The sequence below is a fragment of the Serpula lacrymans genome (assembly GCF_000218685.1).
Source record: "Serpula lacrymans var. lacrymans S7.9 unplaced genomic scaffold SERLAscaffold_1, whole genome shotgun sequence".
Lineage (NCBI taxonomy): Eukaryota > Fungi > Basidiomycota > Agaricomycetes > Boletales > Serpulaceae > Serpula > Serpula lacrymans.
The window spans coordinates 1,522,413-1,546,091 of NW_006763290.1; the positions used below are offsets into that span (position 1 = coordinate 1,522,413).

At 40.7% G+C, this 23,679-nt stretch overlaps 4 protein-coding genes across 4 annotated transcripts; all 4 read right to left on the reverse strand.

Moving 5' to 3' along the window:
* Positions 1-587: 587 nt before the first annotated feature.
* SERLADRAFT_431910 (uncharacterized protein) lies at positions 588-2,749 on the reverse strand (the record flags this gene model as incomplete). The annotated part of the gene is made up of 6 exons (XM_007312200.1): positions 588-965; positions 1,319-1,518; positions 1,556-1,761; positions 1,815-2,407; positions 2,456-2,589; positions 2,656-2,749. 6 exons carry the CDS (start codon positions 2,747-2,749, stop codon positions 588-590), a joined length of 1,605 nt encoding a protein of 534 aa, XP_007312262.1.
* Positions 2,750-4,775: 2,026 nt separating this feature from the next.
* SERLADRAFT_454699 (uncharacterized protein) lies at positions 4,776-6,165 on the reverse strand (the record flags this gene model as incomplete). The annotated part of the gene is made up of 4 exons (XM_007312201.1): positions 4,776-5,348; positions 5,411-5,564; positions 5,621-5,811; positions 5,861-6,165. 4 exons carry the CDS (start codon positions 6,029-6,031, stop codon positions 5,199-5,201), a joined length of 666 nt encoding a protein of 221 aa, XP_007312263.1.
* A 487-nt stretch (positions 6,166-6,652) lies between these two features.
* SERLADRAFT_454707 (uncharacterized protein) lies at positions 6,653-6,971 on the reverse strand (the record flags this gene model as incomplete). The annotated part of the gene is made up of 2 exons (XM_007312202.1): positions 6,653-6,901; positions 6,930-6,971. 2 exons carry the CDS (start codon positions 6,969-6,971, stop codon positions 6,767-6,769), a joined length of 177 nt encoding a protein of 58 aa, XP_007312264.1.
* A 9,781-nt stretch (positions 6,972-16,752) lies between these two features.
* SERLADRAFT_431913 (uncharacterized protein) lies at positions 16,753-17,002 on the reverse strand (the record flags this gene model as incomplete). Its single annotated transcript, XM_007312203.1, has 2 exons — positions 16,753-16,805; positions 16,861-17,002. The coding sequence occupies 2 exons, from the start codon at positions 17,000-17,002 to the stop codon at positions 16,753-16,755; spliced, it is 195 nt and encodes a 64-aa protein (XP_007312265.1).
* Between the last annotated feature and the right edge of the window lie 6,677 nt (positions 17,003-23,679).

The window sequence follows — 23,679 nt, forward strand, 5'->3', positions numbered from 1 at the left end:
GTGACACTCATTAGCATTTTCTTTTGTTTATTCCAGTTCATTCATAACTCAATATTTTTGGCGTTTTTTCTATTTGATTGGGTGATCTCTGAGTGATTCTAAAATTTGGTAAAAATCATTACATGTATGTAACTACACATTTCTCTCGCTGTCTCTCGTTTATTCTCGTTGAAGTTACTTGAAAATTCCCATTTCTATGAGACACAGCAAGAGAAATCTGGAATTTTACTACAAAAAATATTTCTATATGTTTCTCTTTTTTTCTTGATCTTTTCCGCTTTTTCCTGCTCTGTCTCGCTAACGCCCAATTTTTAGACATGGGACTTTTCACTGGGTCTCAACCAGTGAAGGACGAGCTATGGGCTCCGCACCAAGGTGCCAGCGGTACTAGGCTCTGCCATGTTGAATTGGCATGGCGCACATCACTGAAGGAACCAATATATCCTGAGCAAGGGGATGGGTCAATGCATCATGATACTGCGGTGGTGAAGGTCGACAAAAGTACAGAAGCAGATATAGAATAAAAAAAAGACAAATCTTGTGTATAGAGTCAATGTGTAGCTAGTATCAAATAATATTACATGCATTTAGGACACAAGAACTGCCTCTTCGAAAACATCCATATCTAAAACCCCATCCGAGTCAGCTTCACCAGGAGCATCAAGACTCACTAGATCATACAGCTCTAGTTTCTCATCCAAGCCTCGGAGCAAGAACCTTTTCTCCACTTCTATCCATGTTGTGCTTTCAAAATTGAAGAGTGAGCCAATTGGTATGTGTATCTCATCGAATGAGATTGGCTCTTCATCTTCATCAGCTGACAAATGTTCTCGCAATTCTGAAATGATATCCTGCATTGAATTTTCAGGCTGACTGTTGGTTTCTGCCTGCAATTTGGTGGCCAAGAATTCAGCAGAAGATGGTGCTGGTGTATTTTCAGTGGTGGTAGGTGGGTCGGTTGTCTGCTGAGATGGATTTGGTAGTGAGACAATTTTTTGCTTTTGAAGGTTCTGTTTGACAATGCCAAGTCTGACATACTCGTCTCATAGGTGAAGGCAAAGCTCAGCAAGGTCTGTCATTGACTTTAGACTCATACGAGAGCAAAGTCGAGTGAGAATGAGGCCAAAGGCACTAAATAACCTCTCGCAGGAGGCAGAATTAGTTGATACAGAGAGAAGATGTTGGGCAAGTTGCTGAAGAGGTGTAGGTGTAGGGTTTACAAGGTCTATGAGCTCAGTATATATACAAAGCGGGTCAAGAGGTTTGTTCTGCAGGAAGCATTAAAAGAGACTTTGAAAATGAAAATAGAAAACCATACCTCACTAGCAGCAAGGGCTTTTTCACGTTGGATGTGGTCCAAAAGCTTTGAGTACTGGCCAGCACTGGTTAAGTAGTCCAACAGCTCTTTATACAGGGCTATTTGTGCAGTCTCTTTGTAGAAGCGAGTCCATAGGTGGGAAATAGTTCCCAGAGGCCTGATGACATCATGAATGGGATCCCAGCTTTGAATGGCAAGATCTTGTATAGTGGATTGAGTATGCCGCAACAAAAACACCTTGGTCAGCCTTTGCCCATCGTTTTTTAATGCTGTCCAGGATGGCTTGCATTAATAGAACATCCATTGAATCAGTGGGTGATTTGCTGGTTTGTGAATATTTTGAGTACAAAGTGTTGAAAATGCATAACACCTGGTCAAGGCGGCAGTGTGCTGCTTGTGTGACAGTTGCTGCAAGAGCAAGTGGCTCCAGATGTTTTTTGATTCTAGAACATCATTAATTATGTAGAATATTAGAACAAAATTGGTGTGTGCATACCGTGCAGCTGTATGCCAGAATAGACTATCATTAACGAGCTCGTTCATTGTTTCTGCCTTCTGTATTGCCTTCCAGTCCCCAGTCTTGATTAGTTGTTGGGCAGGAATTTGTTGTGCATTGCTGGCAAAGACATGTTGTAGTGTGAGACGGAGATCTAATAAATATTGGAAGGCTAAATAGTGAGCTGTCCATCGAGTGATAACAGGTCGAATGACAGTTAGTTCTGAGCCTGTTAGTATCTTTGATGTCAACCAAATCAGGGCAGTAAGTAGTGGCTTGCTGCGGATCCATGTGATGAGCTCTATAGCCTTTGTTGAGTAGTCAAACACAAATTGTGCCTCATTACATGCAAAGTAGTCCCCAACAATTAGGTTGATTTGGTGACTGTAGCAATCAAGGACAATGATCTCTGGTGTATTGTGTGAGAGTGTCTTTCTTGCTTTTTGAGACTCCCGAGAAGCGTCAGAAGTGAATGCTATAAGGACAACATGCCAATTTGAGACGAGTATCTCTTTTGTTGTCTTAATAAGCCTGTATAAATTATCTGCTGTCTTTTGCTCCAAGGATACATCATATACTTTGACAGAGTGTACCTGCAGAAATCATCAGTTTCACATGGAGACAAGAAAGAAACTGTGCACCTCTCGTGAAGCTGTTGTGACCATAAATGCAATTAAGTCGTGTAAATTAATACCTGTCCACCCATCACACTGTCCAGTGACATATTGACCATTCAGTCTTGCTTGGGCTGTTTCTTGGTAAAGTTCAGCCTCTGCTGGAATGAGTCATGTGGTTAAAACCTTCCTACTGATGGGTTTTGCAGCTGGAATGAATTACTGACAAAATGCTATCCATTCCGAGTTTTCAACCCACTGAAAAGGGAATCCTGCAGAGGCTGTGACTCTGGCTAAGTGACGGCAAAATTCATGTTGCATTTTGTCACTCCACTGAAAATTTTGCGATGGGTGGCGAGGTAAGGTTGTGCGGCTGCGTTTTGATGCCCAAGTATCATTAGCTGGAGACTGTGAGATGTGTGAAGTGACTGATATTGGTGAATATGATGGAGACCCTGGTAGAAGTAGATTAGGGAATGAACCAGAGCGGCTCAAGCTTGCAAAGGGGCTTAGAGCCTGGGAACTTGGGCCAGCAGATGAATACAAGAGCAACTGTGGTTTCTGCAAGATTCCAGGTGCTGGTGCCGCAGCATAGTAGTTAGCTGAGACAGTGGTGCTGTAAGTGCGCTTCAAGGTTGGAGATGCTTGTAAAGAATATGATCGAGCATTGCATTCTTGAATTTCATGCTGGCGGATGTGTGTGGCTACATTTGGACACTTTGTGGCCAAGTGTCTCAAGAGAGTATCTGCATGAGATGGAAACCAGGGCCTTTGGGGATCTTTCATATCCATAGCCCACACTGACGAACCAATAAACAACCATCAAAATCAATAGTAGAGCAAGTATAGCAGGGCTTACTGTCTCTTTCTAAGATGTCCTGTGTTCATACTTCAACTCTCATTCCATTTGCCAGTTCCTGTTCATCCGCATCCTGGAATTTTGCCTTCAATACAGGCCAGCATGCATTACATGCAACCTTGCCTCTCTTTTGCCATCTTTGCTAGCAAACGATACTGGATCTTTTGCTTTATATCTAGGATGATCATTAAATGCTTCAACTCGCCACCATTTACGTCCCATTTTGGAGAAGCTGATGACTGCAAGATGTGGTTTTCCGAGAGAGGAGAAACCAAGTGGATGGGTGTCAGTTAGGGTGTAGCACGGGTGTACCCGTACGTCAGAAAATCAACACTGTATCTGTACCCGCCAACACCGCACCCTTCAAGGGTACGTGTACGGTAATACCGTTAGGACCCGCGGTATACTAGGGTATCCACGGTAGTGCAAATACCCGCGGGTTGAGGAACCAGAAAATATTGAGATGAGCTGAAGCAATACAAATTTGAGAGTATCTACTGTACATCAATAGCCTCTGTCGTATCTAGCTTACACTTTCCTAACTGTTTAATGATTTTCACAAGATCTGCACTCGAAATGAGCTCACATTGGAGCCATGAGCCCAGACAGAGCTCGAGTTGAGGAAGGAGATAAGTGATTACGAGTAAAGTGAAGCAGCTGCCAGCCTTGGGAGAAAATCCGCTCTACAGCAGTTGAGGTTGCTAGAATGTTGCTCAGCATGAACAAGTATATCATGTACTTGAGGCTTACCAAGAATGCTAAGGTAGTTGAGTGCCATCCTATGCAAGTTCGGATAAGAGTGTTGATTATTCACCCACCACTTTAGCGGGTCCTTTGTCTTTTCAACAGGCTGGCGTAGATATTCTTGAAGCTCATCCAAGGACACTGCAACACCTAGTGAGATATCCCCAAAATCATCTATGTCTTGAACCTGTGGTACTCTTGAATGAAGACTAGAGGACTCAGATGTTGGATGGGACTTGGTTGAAGAGCCGTCACCAGCACCAGTACTGGTTGAAACTGTCAACATGTGGAATGCGTGTTAAATTTTAACTTCAGTCCAGCATTTATACGCACCTGATGCCAAGGTTTTCATCAACGTTGTCTTGATGCTTCTTTTTACCATAAAAGAGCAGCAAGGAAACTCTTCTTTTAGATGATGTCAGTGATCCCATTTTTGAGCGTTGATTGGTACAAGACAGAAGCAAGAGGCAGGCGGGATCCGAATATCACAGCCACCCATATCAAACCCGTATACCGCACAAACGGGTACAGTGTTGCTGAGGGTATAGATTTTGAACACCGTACCCGTACCCGCCGTACCCGTCCCCCCTAAACCCGCGGTGTGACCCATACCCGTGCTACACCCTAGTGTCAGTGGTGCTGAATTGTTGACATTCTAGATTATATGTGTAGAATGTGGACGGTGGGCATGCAGCAAATGTGATACAGGCATTTTTAGCTATGAAAACCATGTTTTAGCTATGAAAACCATGTTTTACTTGTCAGGCAATTAGGATACAAGTTACAACACACATGCTCGACGCAAGGCCTCTATCATACTGACACATATGTGCTTACTCATTTATAGTGCCTTCAGTGCCGTCTCTAGTGTCATATACGACATGGTTCCTGGGAGTACCATGGTGGTGCCCAAGGCTCTCTAAATGGCAGATGGTACGGCTCGCCCAACACTGGGACTCTCAAGTGTGAGCTCATTAGCTTGTCATATATCCCCAAATGGCAACCTTGCATGCTATGATATCGCGAGTTGCGAGGTTGAGGTGATTTTACTACCAGATACATTTTTCACTTTTCTCACAATTTCCGCTCTTTTACTCTTTCCGCCCGATTTTTTGCACGCGCAACTGATCCGCCAGTGCAACCAAGCTGATACCCATGCATTTAGAATCATTGACGATGTCTAATTTGGAATTCGGTCTGCTTCAACTCCTGGATTTCAATTTCGAGTGAGACATTAGACATTTGAACTTGAAGAACTTTTGACACAAGGTCCGTCCATCGTGCTTCTAGTGTAGCGAGCTGCTCCCCAATCCTAGTCTTCGAGTACAGATATCTGTTAATAATCTTGAATAGTATGATCTGTTTGGAAAAGCCCTCACCTGAAAGTGTATCCGCTCTTGATTGACCCGTGATGTGAGATAAATGATACTCTTTAGATCTTTCTCTGCTTGCTCGGCCATGCGCTGGAGGGGATAGTTTTGCGTTAACCAAGAGTTAGACCCATATGTCTGTACAAGAGCCAAATTGAGTTGACTGGAAGTGGATTGTAGCTAAAGTTAGTAATAATGAATACGGGTGCTAAGACATACCGCATACGCTGATGTTCCAAGTACACACGAGCACTGAGTATGACTTCCTGCCATGTCTGATCCGTGGCAGAGGTTGGTGAGGTACGTAACGGTTCATTCAGTTGGGCGAATGTTTCTTCTAAATCTAGCGGCGGCGGCATTGCATTATATGTTTCAATGCGAGTAAGCTCAGCAAGCAAAGTGGCATTACGCTAGATATTTCATATTGAAACGACCAAGATATGAATGTGGAGAACGTACTGGGAAGAGATCAGCAGGGGGAACACCTGAGTGCAGACCATCTAAACGCGTAAACTCGCTAGCCAGTTCCAGGTCTACCTTCTGGGTGAGATAAGGAATTTTTTCGCACTCGGTGTCATAATACGGTAGCGAGTCGCATATCGATATTCGATCCCATCCTTCCAAGGTCATTGATGTGTTATAAATGAGGAAAACTCGTTCAGAGACGACCGTAACTTGATAAACACCAAGTTACTCCACAGCCACTGTTTCAAGAGAGGAGAATGAGTGCTGGACAAGGCTTGTTAATAGATAGTCACATGAATATAATATTTTTAAAGTCAGCACAACTTTATTCCTCACTCTCAGCGGCTGCAAATTGAGATTTATAAACAAAGCCCCCGCCACAAGGACCCCTGAATATGCCTGTAGAACCTTGTTGCAACGCGAGAGATTTTTGTCCGGACGGACAGGCACGAAGATTGAATGAAAATTGTCCGGATCCCGCGCAAGGTGTCAATGTTCGGCAAAATTCCGACAAAATTGTCCGGACTGGCAAACAAGGATCAAATAGAAGGCCATTATTCCTTGTATCTGTGAATTGTATCTGTTACAAAGTGATACTAGGTAGTAATTTCAGCAAATATAGGAATATGTATGTATGTCTAAACTTACCTCAGTCTCTTGTACGAGGACTGAGGTATCCAGAAAGTGTGAATCAAGAATTTCTATAGTAGTTTAATGTCCGATAACTAAATAGGAAAATGGCCCTCAGCCACCACTTCCAGTGGTGGTAGAGAGCGATAGTGCGTGAGGCTCAAACCTTATTAACTGGGACAGACATGCGACAACACTCCCCTTGAGCCTAGCGCACTCCCAGCATCCCAGTGAACTTTGATAATTTCACTCTGGGCAACACCTTCGTCATCAAATTGGCCGGCATTTCATCAGTGGGGCAGTATAGGACAATGGTTTGGCCTTTCTCAACAGTGTCGTGGATGTAGTGATGACAAATCTCAATGTGCTTCGTTCGAGCGTGGAATATATTGTTTTTGGTGAGTGCTATTGTTCCTTGATTGTCCGTATATACTGGTGTCAGGCCTTCAGGAGCACTTCCAGAGATGTCAGTCATGAATCCTCTTAGCTAGACGGTTTCCTTAGTGGTGTTGATGAGTCCAACATATTCAGCTTCGGTGCTGGATAACGCTACAATCAATTGCTTCTTAGAGCTCCAGGATACAGCCCTACCATATGCATCAAATGTATATCCTGAGGAGTGGCGATGGGGCTGCGATCCCCAATCACTATCTGTGTGGCCAATTATACTTTTGTTTTGTCCGCCGAGTGTAAGTCCCATCGCTTTTGTCCCTTTTAGATATCTAAATATCCTTTTGACGGCCTCCCAGTGATTCAAACCAGGGTTTTGTGCGAATTAGGAGGTTATTGCAACAGCGAAGGCTATATCCGGACATGTCCCCAAGGCCAGGTACATCAGTTTGCCGATGGCCATTCTATATTCTATATGGTATGTTTTTCACTGCGTTCTCTTCTTGGGCAGTTACAGGCGACTGATCATTTGATAGAGCTACGCCTGGTTCCATGGGGGTTGATACTGGCTTCGAGTTTTCCATGCCAAAGGATACTAACATGGAGTCAACATATGCCTCTTATTTCAGCGTTATCATTTTCTGTGGTCGGTTATGAATGATTTCAAATCCTAGGAGCCAATGTATGGGACCCATATCAGATATTTTGTATTCGGTACACAGGTGATTTTTGAAGTCGTTTACTTGCTTTAGTGAATCACTAGTCACGATCATGTTGTCAATAGATACCCCAACAGCCGCATGAGAGTCCTTGTCTCTTTTGACAAAGACTGCATGGTCATATTCTGATTTCACAAAACCAGCTTTTATGAACATTTTTGTCAGCTTTCTGTACCAGCCTAGTCCCGCTTGTTTTAGGCCATATAGACCCTTTTGCATACCATCCCTTGCTGATTATCTTTCAGGTAGCCTGGTGGAGGTCTCATATAAATTTCTTCGTTGAGTTCCGCATTTAGGTACACGCTCTTTATGTTAACTTGGTGGATTTCCCAATCTTTTACTGTGGCGTGGGCCAATATGATTCTATGGGATGCTAGTCTTGCAACTGCTGAGTAAGTCTCTTCATAGTCTATTCCTTGTTTCTGCACATTCCCATTTGCAACCAGTCTGACTTTGTATTTGAGTATATTGCCATTGGCATCGCATTTGATCTTGGTAACGTAGTGACTGCGTATGATGTTTGCCCCTTTGGGTGGTTGTACCGGTTCCCGGGTGCGTAATTTCTCAAATTGGCTCATCTTATCACTTATTGCTTCAAGCCAGTGAATTCGGTCTGGGCCTTTCAGGGCCTCATGAATGGGTGGGGAATCAGTGGCTATTTCTGCTGATAGTGCGGCCATCAGGGGAGCAATATAATTGCTGTCGTCAGTGTCTTTCTTTTCTGATGTGATGGCTATGTTAGCCGTGTTATGTCCCTTGTGCAAATTCCTATAATATCCAGGTGGGTTTGTTTCCCACGGTGGGCGTGTAGATGCTGTCTCGACCATGTTGACAACTTTTGGTATAGAGGGATGAAGGGGAAGGTCTGGTTCCTGGTTGTTTCTCTTCTCTGATGCTTCCTTTTCAGGTTTTGTTACAATACACAATTTTTGGACCTTTAATTTTCATTCTCCTCTTCAACTTTCTTTTGTAGTTTTTACACACTGTGCCATGCGGCACTTTCCATCTTTGTTCAAAACTCCACCTTTTTGCGCTGCACTGCCTTTGCCTTATTTTTAGCTACAAAGTCTCTCACGCAGTGGAGCTGGTTACACAGGCTATGCCCCATGACGTCGTCAGCCACTGCCTCCGTCAACTGTATAGTACATATGTACAAAAAACACTGTAGTAGTATATAAACCTCAATAGATCCAGGAGACTCCTCAGCGAGTCCTCCTGTTGTTTACCCACAACTAACTCAATCCTATCTTAAGGGGTAACCACTCCCTCTCATTACTCTTTTGCTTGTCTGAGTTGTGCGCCAGAGTAACTAACTCTTGGTTGTTACAGGTTTGGCATTGTTCTTGACAATTTGGGGCGAGTTCTTCAGGTTGGGTGTCAAAACCTGGTACAACTCCCCCTCGTTCTCAGCATTGTCTGGTAGGGGTTTTCTTATAAAAGTGATGTTTTGTTCTACACTGACCTTACACTTTTCAGGCCAGTATATATGGTACCCTTTGCTCTCAAGGTCATAGCCAAGGAATCTGGTGGCTCCAGCTTTGGAGCCCAATTTGTCTGATTCTTCTAACCGTACATAAACAATGGCTCCAAATTTGTGAAGGTTCAATAAATTGGGCTTGTTGCCATGGGCGACTTTGTGCGGGGTTTTGTCTTTCAGAGCACGGGTAGGTGATCGGTTTTGTAATCAATTAGCGTGTCTGACGGCTTTGCCCCATAGGTACTCCGGGAGTTTAGCTTGAATTAGCATTGCTCTGACATGTTCAACAATTGTTCTGTTGAGACGTTTGGAGACTCTGTTCTGTTGTGGGAAGTCATGAACTGTGAGTTCTCATTCAGTTCCCTGCTTCTTCAGGTGAGCTTTGAATTCGTCACTGAGGAACTCCCCCCCTCAGTCTGATCTCAATTTTTTAATTTTAGTGCCGTCTATTTGTGTCGCTAGCCAGGCCTCAAAACATATGTAGTGTTTTAGAGCTTCGCCTTTGGTTGCCAATAGGCGAATGTGGCTTTCCCTGAAATTGTCAGTAAGTGTGAGCATGTATCTCTTCCCACTTATGTCTTGTACTGATGCTGGGCCCCACAGGTCGGTGTGGATTCATTCACCGTATTCAGTCAAACAGTTATGTGATTTGTTAGGGAAGGGTTTTCAATCTGCCTTGGCTCTCACACATGCATCACAGAAGTGTTCTTCTGACATTTCATCAATTTCTATGCCTTTAACCATGTTTGATGTTATCAGGTATCTGGCCAATTTGGTCACTACATGACCTAAGCAAGGATGGAGTTGATCTATAGTCATTTTTGTTGCTGTATTGGCATGGTGATCTTTTGATGGGAGGTCTTCTGTAATTTGGTATAATCCTGCTTTCACAGGTATCTTTGCTATAGGACGGTGGTTCGGCCCTGGGGATAGGATCCGACAGAAGCAATTTTCTATATGTATTGCATATCCCGCCTTATTCATTTGACTGGCTAATATTAGGATCTTTGACATTTGTGGGACATATAACACGTCTTTTAGTGTTGTTGTTGTTCATTTGGATCTGTTTGGCAGTCTTAGCATTATGTTACCTTGTCCAGTCACATATAGCGGGGGTCTGCCTGCAGTGCAAATTGGTTCCGGACTAATATCTCTATAGTCCGTGAATAGATTGCAATGCGGACAAAAATGCCTACTAGCCCCATAGTCTACTATGGTGCTAAATGGTCTGCAAGCCCATGTCTCATCCTTATCAATTGAGGTTTGAGCTTTGTTTGCAGATACAGAAAAAGTGTATATTTTGTCGTCTGACAATTCTACGGTTGCTGCTACGGTGGCTGTTTCTTTCTTTTTGGTAGGTTTTTTAGCCTTTTCCTTGTCTTTTTTCTGATTACTGTTTTCCGTCTTTTCTTTCTTGGGTTTTTGGCAGTTTCAAGCAATATAGCCTATTTTGCCACAGTTATAGCAGGTAGGGCCTTTCTTTTTATGTTTCTTTTTGGCCGTTAATGCTGATTCTCCCTCTCATTTCTTTTCAGTGTTTTTGACAACTTTTTGGTGATCCACCTCATCTATAAGGTGGCCAATTATGTTTTTGGGAGAGAGGGTGTTCCAAGAAATTTGAGCAGCGGTTATCATAGATGTGAGGACAGGGCGGTATGGTTCTGGTAGCGACAATAGGATCATAGCCGAGAAGTCTCAGTCGTCTACCAAAGCGCCTATGCCTGCCAGTTTGGCCCTCAATTTTATCATTTCACCAAAGAGGGTCCTGATATCAGTTTTGTCGGTGCATCATAAGTCTTGGAGTTGTCAACACATGTCCACTTGAACAATTTTGCTTTTGTGCTCATAATACCAACAGAGTTCTTCCCACATTCCTGCAGAAGTATCTGCTTTCCTGCTTGCTTGTATTCTGGAAAGCATCATGTCTGATATAGATGCAACCATTTGTTGCATCACTATGGTGTGCTTTTGGATGTGAGAATTGACTTTCATCTTGTACTCCTCAATGTTGTCTTTGTCAGCCAGTGATCTGTCGGGTTTTACAGGTGCTCCATCAGTATTGAGCTTAAGTGGTCTTGGGGGTCTGGCTGTACCACTAAGGTATCTTGTTAAGCCATGAGCTGCCACGCTGGCTAGCATTCTAGTCTTGTAGGCTTCCAAGTTACTGCTGTTGTCTTTTAGTTTCAGGACACTTGCTGTGGTGACACCTCTGGCGGCTGGTGTTACTTCCAAAGGGTTTGTAGGACTCATAACCTGTTAATTGTATCTGTTACAAAGTGATACTCAGTTTCTTGTACAAGGACTCTATATTCAGCTATTACCTGTTACAAAGTGATACTAGGTAGTAGCTTCAGCAACTATAGGAATATGTATGTATGTTTAAACTTACATCAGTCTCTTGTATGAGGACTGAGGTATCCAGAAAGTGTGAATCAAGAATTTCTATAGTAGTTTAATGTCCAATAACTAAATAGGGAAGTGGCTCTTGGCCACCACTTCTAGTGGTGGTAGAGAGCGATAGTGCGTGAGGCTCAAACCTTATTAACTTGGACAGATATGCAACAACAGTATCTACAGTGGTAAGTACAAAAATTTATATGTAATCCTCTGCTAAAGCTTCTTGTTCTTGTTCTGACTTTTTCTTTCCTCACTGGCAAAACAGTATAAAGTCCTCTGTGCCAATATTGATGTATGTACCATTGGTTTTGACAGGTTATTCAAGAAGGCATATAAATGATGTTGGGGGCAGGATAGCAAACTGGTTAGTCTGAAATGTGGCTGTCACCTCAGGAATAGAAGAAAACTGTGAGCAAAAATGTTGCTGATATACTTGCACAGTTATATATGAGACATCAGATATGTTTTGGACAATTTTTACTAATGTATGTCTTGCATTTTTGCGAGTGGTTTTTTGAGCTAAGAGATAGGACTAGTGTGTATTAGCAGATAATAATGGAGACTAGATATGACTGGCAAGCACCTTTCCCAAGCATGAAACTGCATTGAGTATATATGATACTGAAATCATTGAGTTGCAAAGGCTGAATTGGGCTGATATGAGCTCCTAAAAAAACTGACAAGCATGGAGTATTTGCAGCTTGAAAGACATTCTTTCTCTGAGTTGATGCCTAAAAAAATGACATGAATTGATCCCTGTGAAAACCTGCTTGCCATGTACCAAGTAAAAACAACTCACCTTGAATGCAAGTTGCTCTGCATGCAATGTGGCATTCACACTATTGCCACTTGGTTGATTTTGAATGCCTGTTAATGTTTGGGTTGAAGTTGAAGTCCATCATGCCGCATGCTCATAACCAGAACCAATTGCATGGTCTTGTTGCCCATCTGACATAGATTGGAATTCTTATATCAGCTCGGTACAGATCTTTTTGTTTTTTTTCAGCCACACCATTTTTGTCTAGGAGGCCTTTGGACTCAGAGGTCATAGTGGTATCATCAGTGTGTAGACCTGAGACTCTTGTATGCACACCTAGTTATGCTTGGTGGGTCTCATGTCACAACAGGTCTTGACTAGCTCCTGCAGGTTCAGTTCTTGTGCATCCAATAATTCTCCCTTTCCACATGGTTTACATGATTCATTGGGGGCCTGAACAGGCAGGATTGTTGAACAAATTTGTATAGTTCTGTAAATGACTCAGCTTTCCTCTGCATATATTTCTTCCATGTCTTCATTGTGTTCTCTTTATTCTATAAAACTTAACCTAAAGCACAACAAAATAAAAAAATGAGGAATAAGTGGATTAAAGTGAGTATTGGTGGTTTGCTTACACTCAAGACATGTTATTAATATTGAGGGCTAGTGATGTAAAGGTGAGGTTTGTAAGCTTTTCTTGCTTTGCTTTATTTTTGCCCAGTTGAGCTGAGAATGGTGAAACTCTGTGCTTGATGAGGTCTTGAATTAATTGTGCCTCACAATTGTCCAGATTTTCAGGCTCTGCATCCAAGTCATCATCAAATTCAGGATCTGAATCACCCTCTGGGTTTAAGTTGACAGTGGAGCCATCTTTATGTTGTATACCCATCTCCTTCAGAGGGTTTTTGAACCAAGAATGAATCCTTGGTAGCCAATAATGGTTTTCATGTGAAATAGCTTGACGCAGTTAGACAGGATTCAGTCCAATTAATGCAACAAGACTATCGCATTCCTCTGCAGCTTCACTTGCAGCCTATTGAATTGGGTATCCTGATAAGGTAAGTCTAAACCTTGTGCATCAAAATATGTGTGGTTGTATCCTTGAGCTCTTCCTTTAAAATCAAGGGATATTTGGTGAGGACTGCTTCATAAAGTTTGACACACAGTTTAGCAATCATATATTGGAGATCAAGCATGGTAAAATCCTTAACAATTTTCTGGGCTTCTCCAAAAACATGTTCACATGTTTTGGCTGAGTGCAACCATGGAATTGGGGGGTAGTTGTTTGCAGTGTGGTCCCGGTATACAAGAAAAAGGCTGATGAGCCCATTAATGACAATTTGACCTATACTGGTCACCTCTTGAGATAAAAAATATTGGCTCATAGGATATTTGCACTGTTCCAGGTATGTGTGCCAGTTTAATGGGTACAATATGGGGAATGGCCTGATTCTGGTACACATCTATGAGCTTGCCAAAAACAAACATGTATATGATTTTGGAAAGACACTCTGGGTAAACACTAGTGAGATATTCAAGAGTAGCAGAGGAAAATAATCTTGCAGCTGCATCATTGACTTGTTGGTCAGGTTTTTCTATGTCCTGGTGACATAGTGGGCTTTGTTCTTCAAATGCATTGTTGTCATGAAAATGCTGATAAAGTGGGACATGATTTCCAAGGGGGAATACTCGTGGAGAGCTGAAGATATGATTACAAAAAGTCTTCAAAGCATATTTGGAATCTTGGACTATAACTTGTGCTTGTCCTCAAAGAAAAAGGGATTTAGATTTTGAGATCAAGGTTGCTGGCCATGGAGAACTGATTGTGAATGTTATATGTTACTGTAGGATTGCTTTCTTGCACAAGAAGACATTGAACTGAACATTCCCTTCTGTGCAATCAGCAGCAAATATATGACTTTGATCCCAAGATTTAGAAGTCCATCTAAAATCATGCAGGAAAAAACAAGAAGCTTTTTAGCGTTCAAATTGTCAGGAACAGCTAAAGCTGCAACAATTATTGGGGCCACCTTTGGTAATAGCACTTGTAGACAAAATAGTCATACCTACATGCTATTATGATAAATGTATTGTACAGGAGGTTTTATTTATTTTGTACCTTTGTTGCCTTTTCTAATGATTGGCTTAATATTATCTCCCTTAGCCCATTCGGATCCACAATGTGTAAAGGGTGTTTTCCGCATCCCAGTATAAATGCCAACACGCAAAGAGCTTTGTCTCATTATAGCTCAATGTAGTTGGTCCATCGTAGCTTAAGGTAGCAAGGTGTTTACTTGCGAGTTGAAATGTTTACTCATGTATGGTTGTGGGAAGTTGAGGCTGTTGTGATCATTTCATGATGTAGCTTTGCATGGTTCATGCTGGTAAATGTTTTGAGAAGAATTGTTAGGCTTGAGGGCTATAGATGCCAAGAATATGAAAGAATTCATTGAAGGCAGGAGAATACTCGAAGTTTTGCATTTCTACTCCTCTTTCCTCATGTGAAAGCCTGCTCATTGTTGCTTCTATTAGCCCATTAAAAATGCCAAGCCCCTTATGTTTTCCACTTAGAACCCCAACTGCATACTTCACACATGGGGTATTCATTGCATCCTATGGTACTTAAATACAGTATTAAGACAGAACAAGATGTATACAGAGAAAATAACATACTGATGTCTCTATAATTTCTTTCAAGCCCAAGAAGCACACATATAGTTTTCCCAGAATGGGATTCCAGCACGAATAATTTTCATGGCAATAATTTACATCTTCTAGTTGCTTGCACTTGGTGGCTTGCCTGAAGCCATGGTCAAAAAGCAGAGTAGTGCATTGGTGACAGGAAATTTTGAGTCTATTTGTGGTACCATTACTACAAGCGATAAAATGTTGGCATTGAGTTGAAAATATCCTTTTGTTTTGGTGATCATTCTTCCAAGTGTGCTTGTGGTATTGAGTGTCTCAAACTTCTTTCTTGTGTTTGCCTGTGAGTTTGCTGAACACTTTCCCAAAACGCTCATCTGAAGTAATTGTGATTGATCTAACACCACCACCTATAAAGCCAGTTCAACACAAGGATACTGTTACTGGATAGTGGGTGCCTGCTGAGATAAGGCGAGATTAATGATTGGTGTCCATGAGAATTTCTCACTCCAGCAATCAACTGTAAAGTTTCCTGCCACAGCTGTATGCTTTTGACAGCCATTATTTATGGGGGTGGTGAATCTTGTAACATTGTATGCATATTTTGCCATGATGTTTTGCAATCACAGCAAACATAACCAACTTTTGTCACACCCAAAATCAATGAAAATGTCTGAAAGTAGTTAAAATGTTTCATTGCATTTTGGACCTACAAGACTTTATCAGAATAATGTATTTTTGTTAACATATTTTTACATATCCACACAAAATATAGTATTAATGGAAATATGTCAACAAAAAGACACCATTTTGTAGGTCCAAAATGCAGTTAAATATTTTACCTACTTTCAGACTTTTTCATCAATTATGAGTGTAACAAAAGTTGTTTATGCTTGCTGTGAATGAACCAAGTGATGAACCTCTCTACAGTCTTTATAATAAAATCCTGCACTTTGGTCCCTTTCAAGGATTTTGTTTTTTCACCAGCCGGCTCATACCTGGGCTTGAGCTTTCAATCTTGTCCTTTGTATCCAAAAATTGATAAGGCTTCTTCACAGCCTTATTGTCCAAGTGTGAGTCATTCAAGACAAATTTTGCTTGACTCCAGGATTATTTTCTTGCATTGTGACTATCCTTTTTCACTAGCCATCTTTGAAGGGTGCTATGTAGTGGCTTTCTGAACCCTTCTGCGTCAGTTTGAGCCTTGTTTTCCATGCTGATATGACTTTCCAGTAACTCATCATTTTGGAGCTGCAAGCTGTTATTTTGGTGAGGCATTATAGTCACAAATAGTGCCTGCTATGCCTTCATCAGGACATGGCATGCAGCTGAATGGTTGCTTTATAGCATTTGGATGTTCATTTAGGATGAAGCCTAACAAGTGTGCAGATAATGTTGTGTCAGCAGCTTTGATACATAGAACTTCAGCTATGCCACTCCAAGTGTCCTATGGAGTACAATAAATAATGGTATGAAGTCTTTATGTCTATACCTACCTTATCAATGTGTCTTTATACTAGTGCACAAAACTATTCAATTTGCTCATTTGACCGGCTATCCTCATGCCATAACTTGACACCAAATACTGGATGAGAAATGGTGTTGGCAGTGCATATACCACATGAATAGCCATCTTCTTGCTGCCCATGCCACAGAATATTCTTCAAGTCCACAAAACACTGCCCAAAGCAAGTACTGGCCCATTTTTGCACAAAACGGATGAATTTTTTTGGAGCTAGCATTTTTCCTGCCAGTGAGTCACCTATACAGTCCAGTAGTAAGTAGTTGGCTTTTAGAAAGGATAACTCATAAGTAACCGTAACCAATGGATTTCCTGCTTACATCAATAAACATGACAATCCAGTGATTCTCATTAGTGAACACTGGAAAGTAAAAACAGCAAGATGGTGTATCTCTCATATGCATCTTATAATGTTTCAACACAGCTGTATATTTGGTTTTCATAGCCTGGTCATTCCACCTGTTGCGTTGATTGCTCTTGCAAAAGATGTGCTTCCAATGATAGATGGTGATGACTCAGATGTGTCCAAGATGTAGTAGGTCAGCTCCTCCATCATCATATCCATGATTTTATCATTTATCCAGTCGGTTCCAAGGAGCATAGTGAATAACTTTGTTGTAACACAGTTGGAATTAACAATGGCCGCTTCGGCAGAGACCGGGTTTATCCGGTTTTGTCATGTGGTTACTTATATAGACAATGTCTTAATACTTACAAAGTTGGACAATAAGACTCATCATAACAGGGTTGTACAAGAAGTCTTTTGGCATTTACAGGAGCAGGACATATTTGTCAAACCCTAAAAGTATAGATTTATAGTAAATTTACTAATAGCTGTGAAATGCCAGAATAAAACCAGCTATTTATTCAGAGTGGACCAGGCCCATTCCTTCATTGGGGCATCCAAGTATCTATTATGCCTTTGATAGTAGTTTGGCCTTCAAGTGACAAGTAACTGAACTAATTAGAGAAGGTGGTTGGATTATTAACATTAGGGGGCATATATACAGAGGATATAGAAGTGTATGATTATGTCTTCTTTATTTTTCAGATTGTCTCACTTTGGTGAAAATGCCATTCTGTGCCAACATAAACCTATGATGCCACACCAAGCTGGGCATTTGAGCATTCAGAACAGCATTTATTTGCACCAAATGTAAGGCTCCTGCAAAAGGGCCTTACTTAAGACAAGGCTCATAGCCTAGGCCTCATATAATGTAAAACAGTCATCAGCTACAGGCAAGGCATCATTTGAGGTCATAAGGTCATATCTACCAAGAATGGGTGTAAGGACCTGGAAAAAGCAAAAACAAGGCTGCAGAACCATGGCCACAAAAATGAAGTCTGTACTGGAGGAAACATGCAAAATGCACTTTAGAACTGCTAAGCAGATAAAAGATAGGGAAGAGCATAGATGCTCAAAGGCCAAAAAGGGCCACTGCCTGGATAGTGCATAGATTAGCCCAGATTAATTGTAACCACATAGGTAAGTGACAAAAATGGAAAATTAGAGTTCCTGATCCTCTGTAAAGGCTATGGAGACAAGGATAAAACATGAAAACCAGAAGCCCATCTGGTAAACTCCTATAATACTGTTTGCAAGATTTGTTTGGCTTACAGGCATGGATTTAAGTCTTTTTAATTATATTTTTTAACCTGTGTGTGAAAATTTAACTACTTCCTTTGGAATCGGGTCTTGCCTGGAAGTTATGCCATAGAAGGATGGTAGTGCTATAATACACAATTTTCAGCCACTAATTTTCATTCTCCTCTTTGAACTATATTTCTCAGTCTGAATTTTGGACCTTTATGCTACGTGGCACTTTCCTAATTTTCACTTATATCACTGCACAGCATTTTTAGTTACAACTCTCATGTGGTGGAGCTAATCACAGGGCTGTGCCCTAGGACATCATCAGCCACCACTATCTATTAACTGTATTAGTACATGTACAGACAACCTGTAGTAGTATATATAGTAGTATATATACCCACCAATAGATTGGAGGCTCTTCAGCAAGTTCTCCTGTTGAACACCAAAAAGCTCATTCCTACCCTATTAACAGCGCTGAGGGCTTACAGGACTTTTGGGTTTTCTCTGTTATAACTTTAGTTGTAATACAGGGGTCCTATCAAAAAATAGAAAAATATGATTGTGCAGCTCTACTACATACTCTATATAGGTTTTTCATGCACTGACAACTTTGCAATTTTCTGGGAACATACAACAAGTAACTCAGTATATTTTATTTGAAGGTAAGCAATAATCCCTTTGAATTTGAGCAACTTAAGTTCACAAATCAATTTATAGGCTCTAAATCACAGCTGCAAGATTAGTAAGATGGTGCCTTACCTGGATGGATGCAAGCACTTTGTGTGTGATGGCATTTACAGAGAAAAATGTCCTATGCCTCCAGCAACTCATTGGGACTGCACTATACAAAGGAGTTAGTATCCATAGAATGGATTGAACTTGTAGCAGAAAATCTGTATTGAGCATAGGGACACACTAAAACAGACAATGACTTTAGGCACCTTATACTTGTACTACGTGGTCACAAGCTTGCATATTCAATAAGCTGTGCACTTGGCCTCAGGTTGGTCACCTCAATACAATATTCCACTGCCTGGTCCCCAGCATATAAAATATCAAAGTGTCTGATATGGACACAAACATCACAAATGTCTTTAGCAAAGTAACAAATGTAGTTAAGGGCCTTTATTGTGATCATGCTCCAATAGTTGATCTCAAGATTTTTGACTTCAGTTCACTTCCCAATATTTCAGATGCAGTTTATGGAGATAGCCCTACCTGCCACTATGGCAAGGAAGCAACAACTCCTGCTATAATTGCAATTCTACTAGACCCATATAATCCCTTAACCAGTTGTTGTTTCACCAACTTGCAAGATAGAGAATGCTGTTATGGCTGCTCAACACATCCAAATAATCCTTGATTGTTTTTTCTACAGATGGTGACTCCACTTGCAAAAAGCATGCTATAAGTTATTTATGCAAAAGGCACTTGACTTGTCTAGCACTCTTTATAAGGTCCTCTTAAGGCTAAATGGGTTGGATCTTTTTAATGGTGAATAAGAGATCACAACAGTTATCTAAAATACCTTATCAGAAGTAAGTCTAATTGTTCTACATTTATTTATTATTCTGACAGTAGTTTCAAAGGGCACACACACTACATGGATTTGCTTTCTTCAAAGTATCAAAATTGATGATTTTGTGATCACCCATCTGCTTACAATCCCAACTGGTGTTGAGCATTTGCTAGCCAGAGGAAACAAAGTGTGTGCTCCAATCCTATAGAGTTCTTTAGGAAAAGGTACTAGAAAGAATCAAGGAACAAACAATACATGGCCCCTAGTGTTAAGGGGAGTACTTAGCTCAGTAGTCTGTATGGAATCACTGTTGATTAGCATTTACATACAAAACTTCTTTTACAGTTTCCTCTGACCAGGCCGGGCACCTGCCTCCGCCAAATGGAGAAGGGTTAACAGGTTAACAAGCGGACCAGAGTTTATTAAGTTTACATTTTTATAAATTTCAAATACTATAGTGTGGGTAATCTGAGATTGAGATCCAATACTCAGCTGGGAGGAGGTAGATCCACAGATAGCAAGTGGGGACCCCCAGTTATATTTTTTTTACTTTACATCACCAAACCAAACAAGTTGTTATGTCGGCACAAGAACAAACCATGAATGTCAATGCTGTCCTTTACAAGAAAATCACAGTGTTAACAGCATAGCTCAACAAGCTCTGGGCAAACCCCCTATTGAGTAAAAATTCAACAAAAAAGTCAAAATTGTCACTGACCCTAGCACTTTTGACAGAAATAGGGTTAAATTTGCTGAATGGTGGATCAAAGTCCAAATCTGAATTAAGGTGAACTAGAACACCTTCCAGAATAATTTCAAAACAGTGACAGCTGTGCTATCAAGACTCAAAGGAGCTGTGGCAGGTTAATACACCCAAATACGACTCCAGGAGTGCTACACCTTGTGTATATGGCCAACTTGGAATGACTTCAAGGCAGAGGTTGAAAAATATTTCAAACTACAAGCTGAGTTTGACTGGGTAGGTCAGTAAATCTGTGCCTTCAAACTGGGCACTCTGCAAGGATATATAAGCACAAAAGGGACATTTTGGGCAACTAATAAGAAACCAATGTTATTGTAGATGTACACTGGAACCTGTGAAGATCCAACTCTTTCACTGAACAAACGGAGAGTCAGAAGTTCTAATCGCAAGCAAGGGTCTATCACAGTGAATAAAGATGTAATCAACAGCTGGGGAATATGTACAAGAGGTAGCTGTATATATACTGGAGAACATGTGTTATAAATAAGGCGCTGACTGAGCGATATGCGTAAGGCATGAGGTGCTTGGTAATTGTCTTTGTAAGTGACTATGTCATAGGTCACGTGTTGATCATGTGACTTATGATTAGATAAGATTTGGAGAGATAATAGATATGATAGATTCGTTATCAGTCGAGATAGGAGTGTGAGAAGTAAGGGATTGTGACAGAACCCCAACAATACAAATAGTAGTGCTATGTATGATTTTTAAGGGTTCACACAACTGTTTCAAGTGGTTAGCAAAAAAGTAGTCACAAAACAGTAATATCTCAAACAAAAAATTAGTCCAACTTAGGATTTCAAAATGAAAACATAACAACTATCTGTAAGTACATAGCTAGGCCTGTTACTTGTTTGTTTGAGTCCTTGTCGAGGTCATATGGTGTGAAACTCAAGCACTGCAACACGTTGACACAAGTGTCAGTAGAATACTGTATTTGTCACTGGAGCAACCCCGTCATTCCAAGGGAAACCTTAAACTGGTCAACCATTCAGTGAGTGACTGATTGACTGATTGACAGACCCTTTGTCATGTGATCTCTGGCCAATTGATTTTTCTCTAAGTTCAAACTTTCAAAATCAAGATTTTGAGTCGGTAAGTCCTGTTTCTCTGATTTTACCAGCATACAAACAATTCACTGGCACACACATGGACTCCAAGGAACATAGGCAGTTGAAAACAACAAGGACTTGGCAGGGACACACAAGAAATAGAAAAGAAAGAAGGTATAGACAGTGAGAAAGAGGCCATGGGATATAAAGACAATGACAAGATGATAAGAAAGGGGCACAAGAGAAAGAGAGAAAGCAGCAGATGGGGAGGCAAATAGGGAGAGAGGGGAAATGGTCACAGGAAATAAACAATGAATGTAACTATGAAACAGTGAATCAAATGCAATTTAACTTGTGTTATAAAACCTAAACAACCCTGCTAAAGCAAACCCACTTAAGTCTGACAGAAACAGTTAATCCATAAGAAATTCTGGCCATTGTGAATAATAGTGAAGTCGGGTATGGGAGGACTAAGTGTCAGATCAGCATACAAGCAGAACAGAATCTCCCCAATTGGTAACTCAACAACGTGCTTTGTGAGCACCTTGGAAAGCACCTTGTACTCCATTGCAAAATCAGCCTCATCAGTGCTCTGGATTACCACACATTCATACATTTCTCAAATTGCTGACAAGAAGGTGTGGAGATGAAAGTGTGTCCCATTAATGAAGATTGCATGCCAAGCCTGTTTATCCAGGGAAATTAATGGTGTGATACCGGCTGCAAACCTGAGTCTTGTGCCATAATAACAGTTTGTAGTTACACATACACCAAGGATGCCTTACTGTTACTTACATGTTTTTTATTTGTGTTGGCCTCAACAAGTAAAATAGCAAGACAGTGCTTCCTTCAGAAAGTTTCACATCCGCTTTTAGCTGTTAATAGTAATTGATATATATTTCTTTTCAGAAGGATTTTCTTTTTTTTTGCCATATAGTATTATATCCATCTTTAAGATGGATTTTCACGTTAGTATTAGTTACAAAGAGACACTTACATGCAAAGTTGTTTGACTTTACACTTCAGTCACCCCCCAAACATAAGCATTTAGTTTCAACTATCTGTGTAAATGTATAAAGCTAAGAGCTTGTTTTTCCTGGTATTATCCCAAGTGCTGTAGCAAGGATGGGATTTTCCCATGGAATTAGACCATTTGTTATGGTGAGATAATCCCAGACATTTGTCACATATCATATGGTGTTTAGGGGGGCTTAATTGCAAAGATAGTTCCTGCATAAATGACAACCAAGAAGGAAGATATATATTAATGGTGATGAATGTAGCCACCATCAATACATTATCAATAGTACTAATAGCCATAAGGCAGAGTATAATACTACCTGCCTTTATTATTTATAACATAATACATATCTCAAATGGTGTTTACTTTCAATTAAACTTCAATTTGTCTAGCTTCTAGTGTAATATCATATGCTATAGATTGATGGAGGAGACTTTGACCAAAAATTGGTGTAATTAATTGTAACATATAACAATTTACAAATTAACTTGATTTAATTCAGTTGATTTAAACCACATCTCTTTGCTCTAGCTAGACTATACAACCTCCAATTCATACTCATCATATAATTTATTGTATATCACAAAGTAAATTTGTCCACCCTGGATTTCAATCAATCTTACTTAAAATGGTTTGTAATAAAAGGCATGCAACATATTTATGCAGGATTACAATAGCTTTTATTCAGGCTCATCCTACTTTAAATAATATAATACTCTTGCAACCAAGCAAAGATATGTCATGGATATATTTAATGTGCTGACCCAAAAGATATAATATTCTTTTGAATTGTGCAGCTTTATCCAAATGTCTGAACTAAAAAATGCACAAAAATACCATACAATTGATTATAAATTTGTGTGAAGATAAAAATGGCTGAAAGGTATGCTCTGCATGTTAATGCAATTTCATGTGACTTGGGATGAACCTACATGAGGGCTACTTTGAATCACTGTCCCAGCTCAATCTTAGGTTCATCCAGGTGACAAAACCGGATAAACCCGGTCTCTGCTGAAGCAGCCATTGTTCTCCCATAGGTAAATAATATAGTCGTTTCTATAGCCTCTCGGGCAGCGGCTGAGTTTCACATAGGTTTATTATGTTATGAGCCCTGATGCACAAAAGCTAGGCAGGAAATAATTCTTATTTGAAATGGCAACCTCGGAACCATGACCACAGCACGCGATACATCCGCATGTCCAGTTCTCACTGGACCCAACAATTTTCAGATATGGAAACTCCGGATCATCTCAAAGCTATATCGGGAAAACGTTCTCCAGGTTGTTACTGGAGAGGAGCTTAAGCCCTCACCAGGAAAGCCTACCTCCT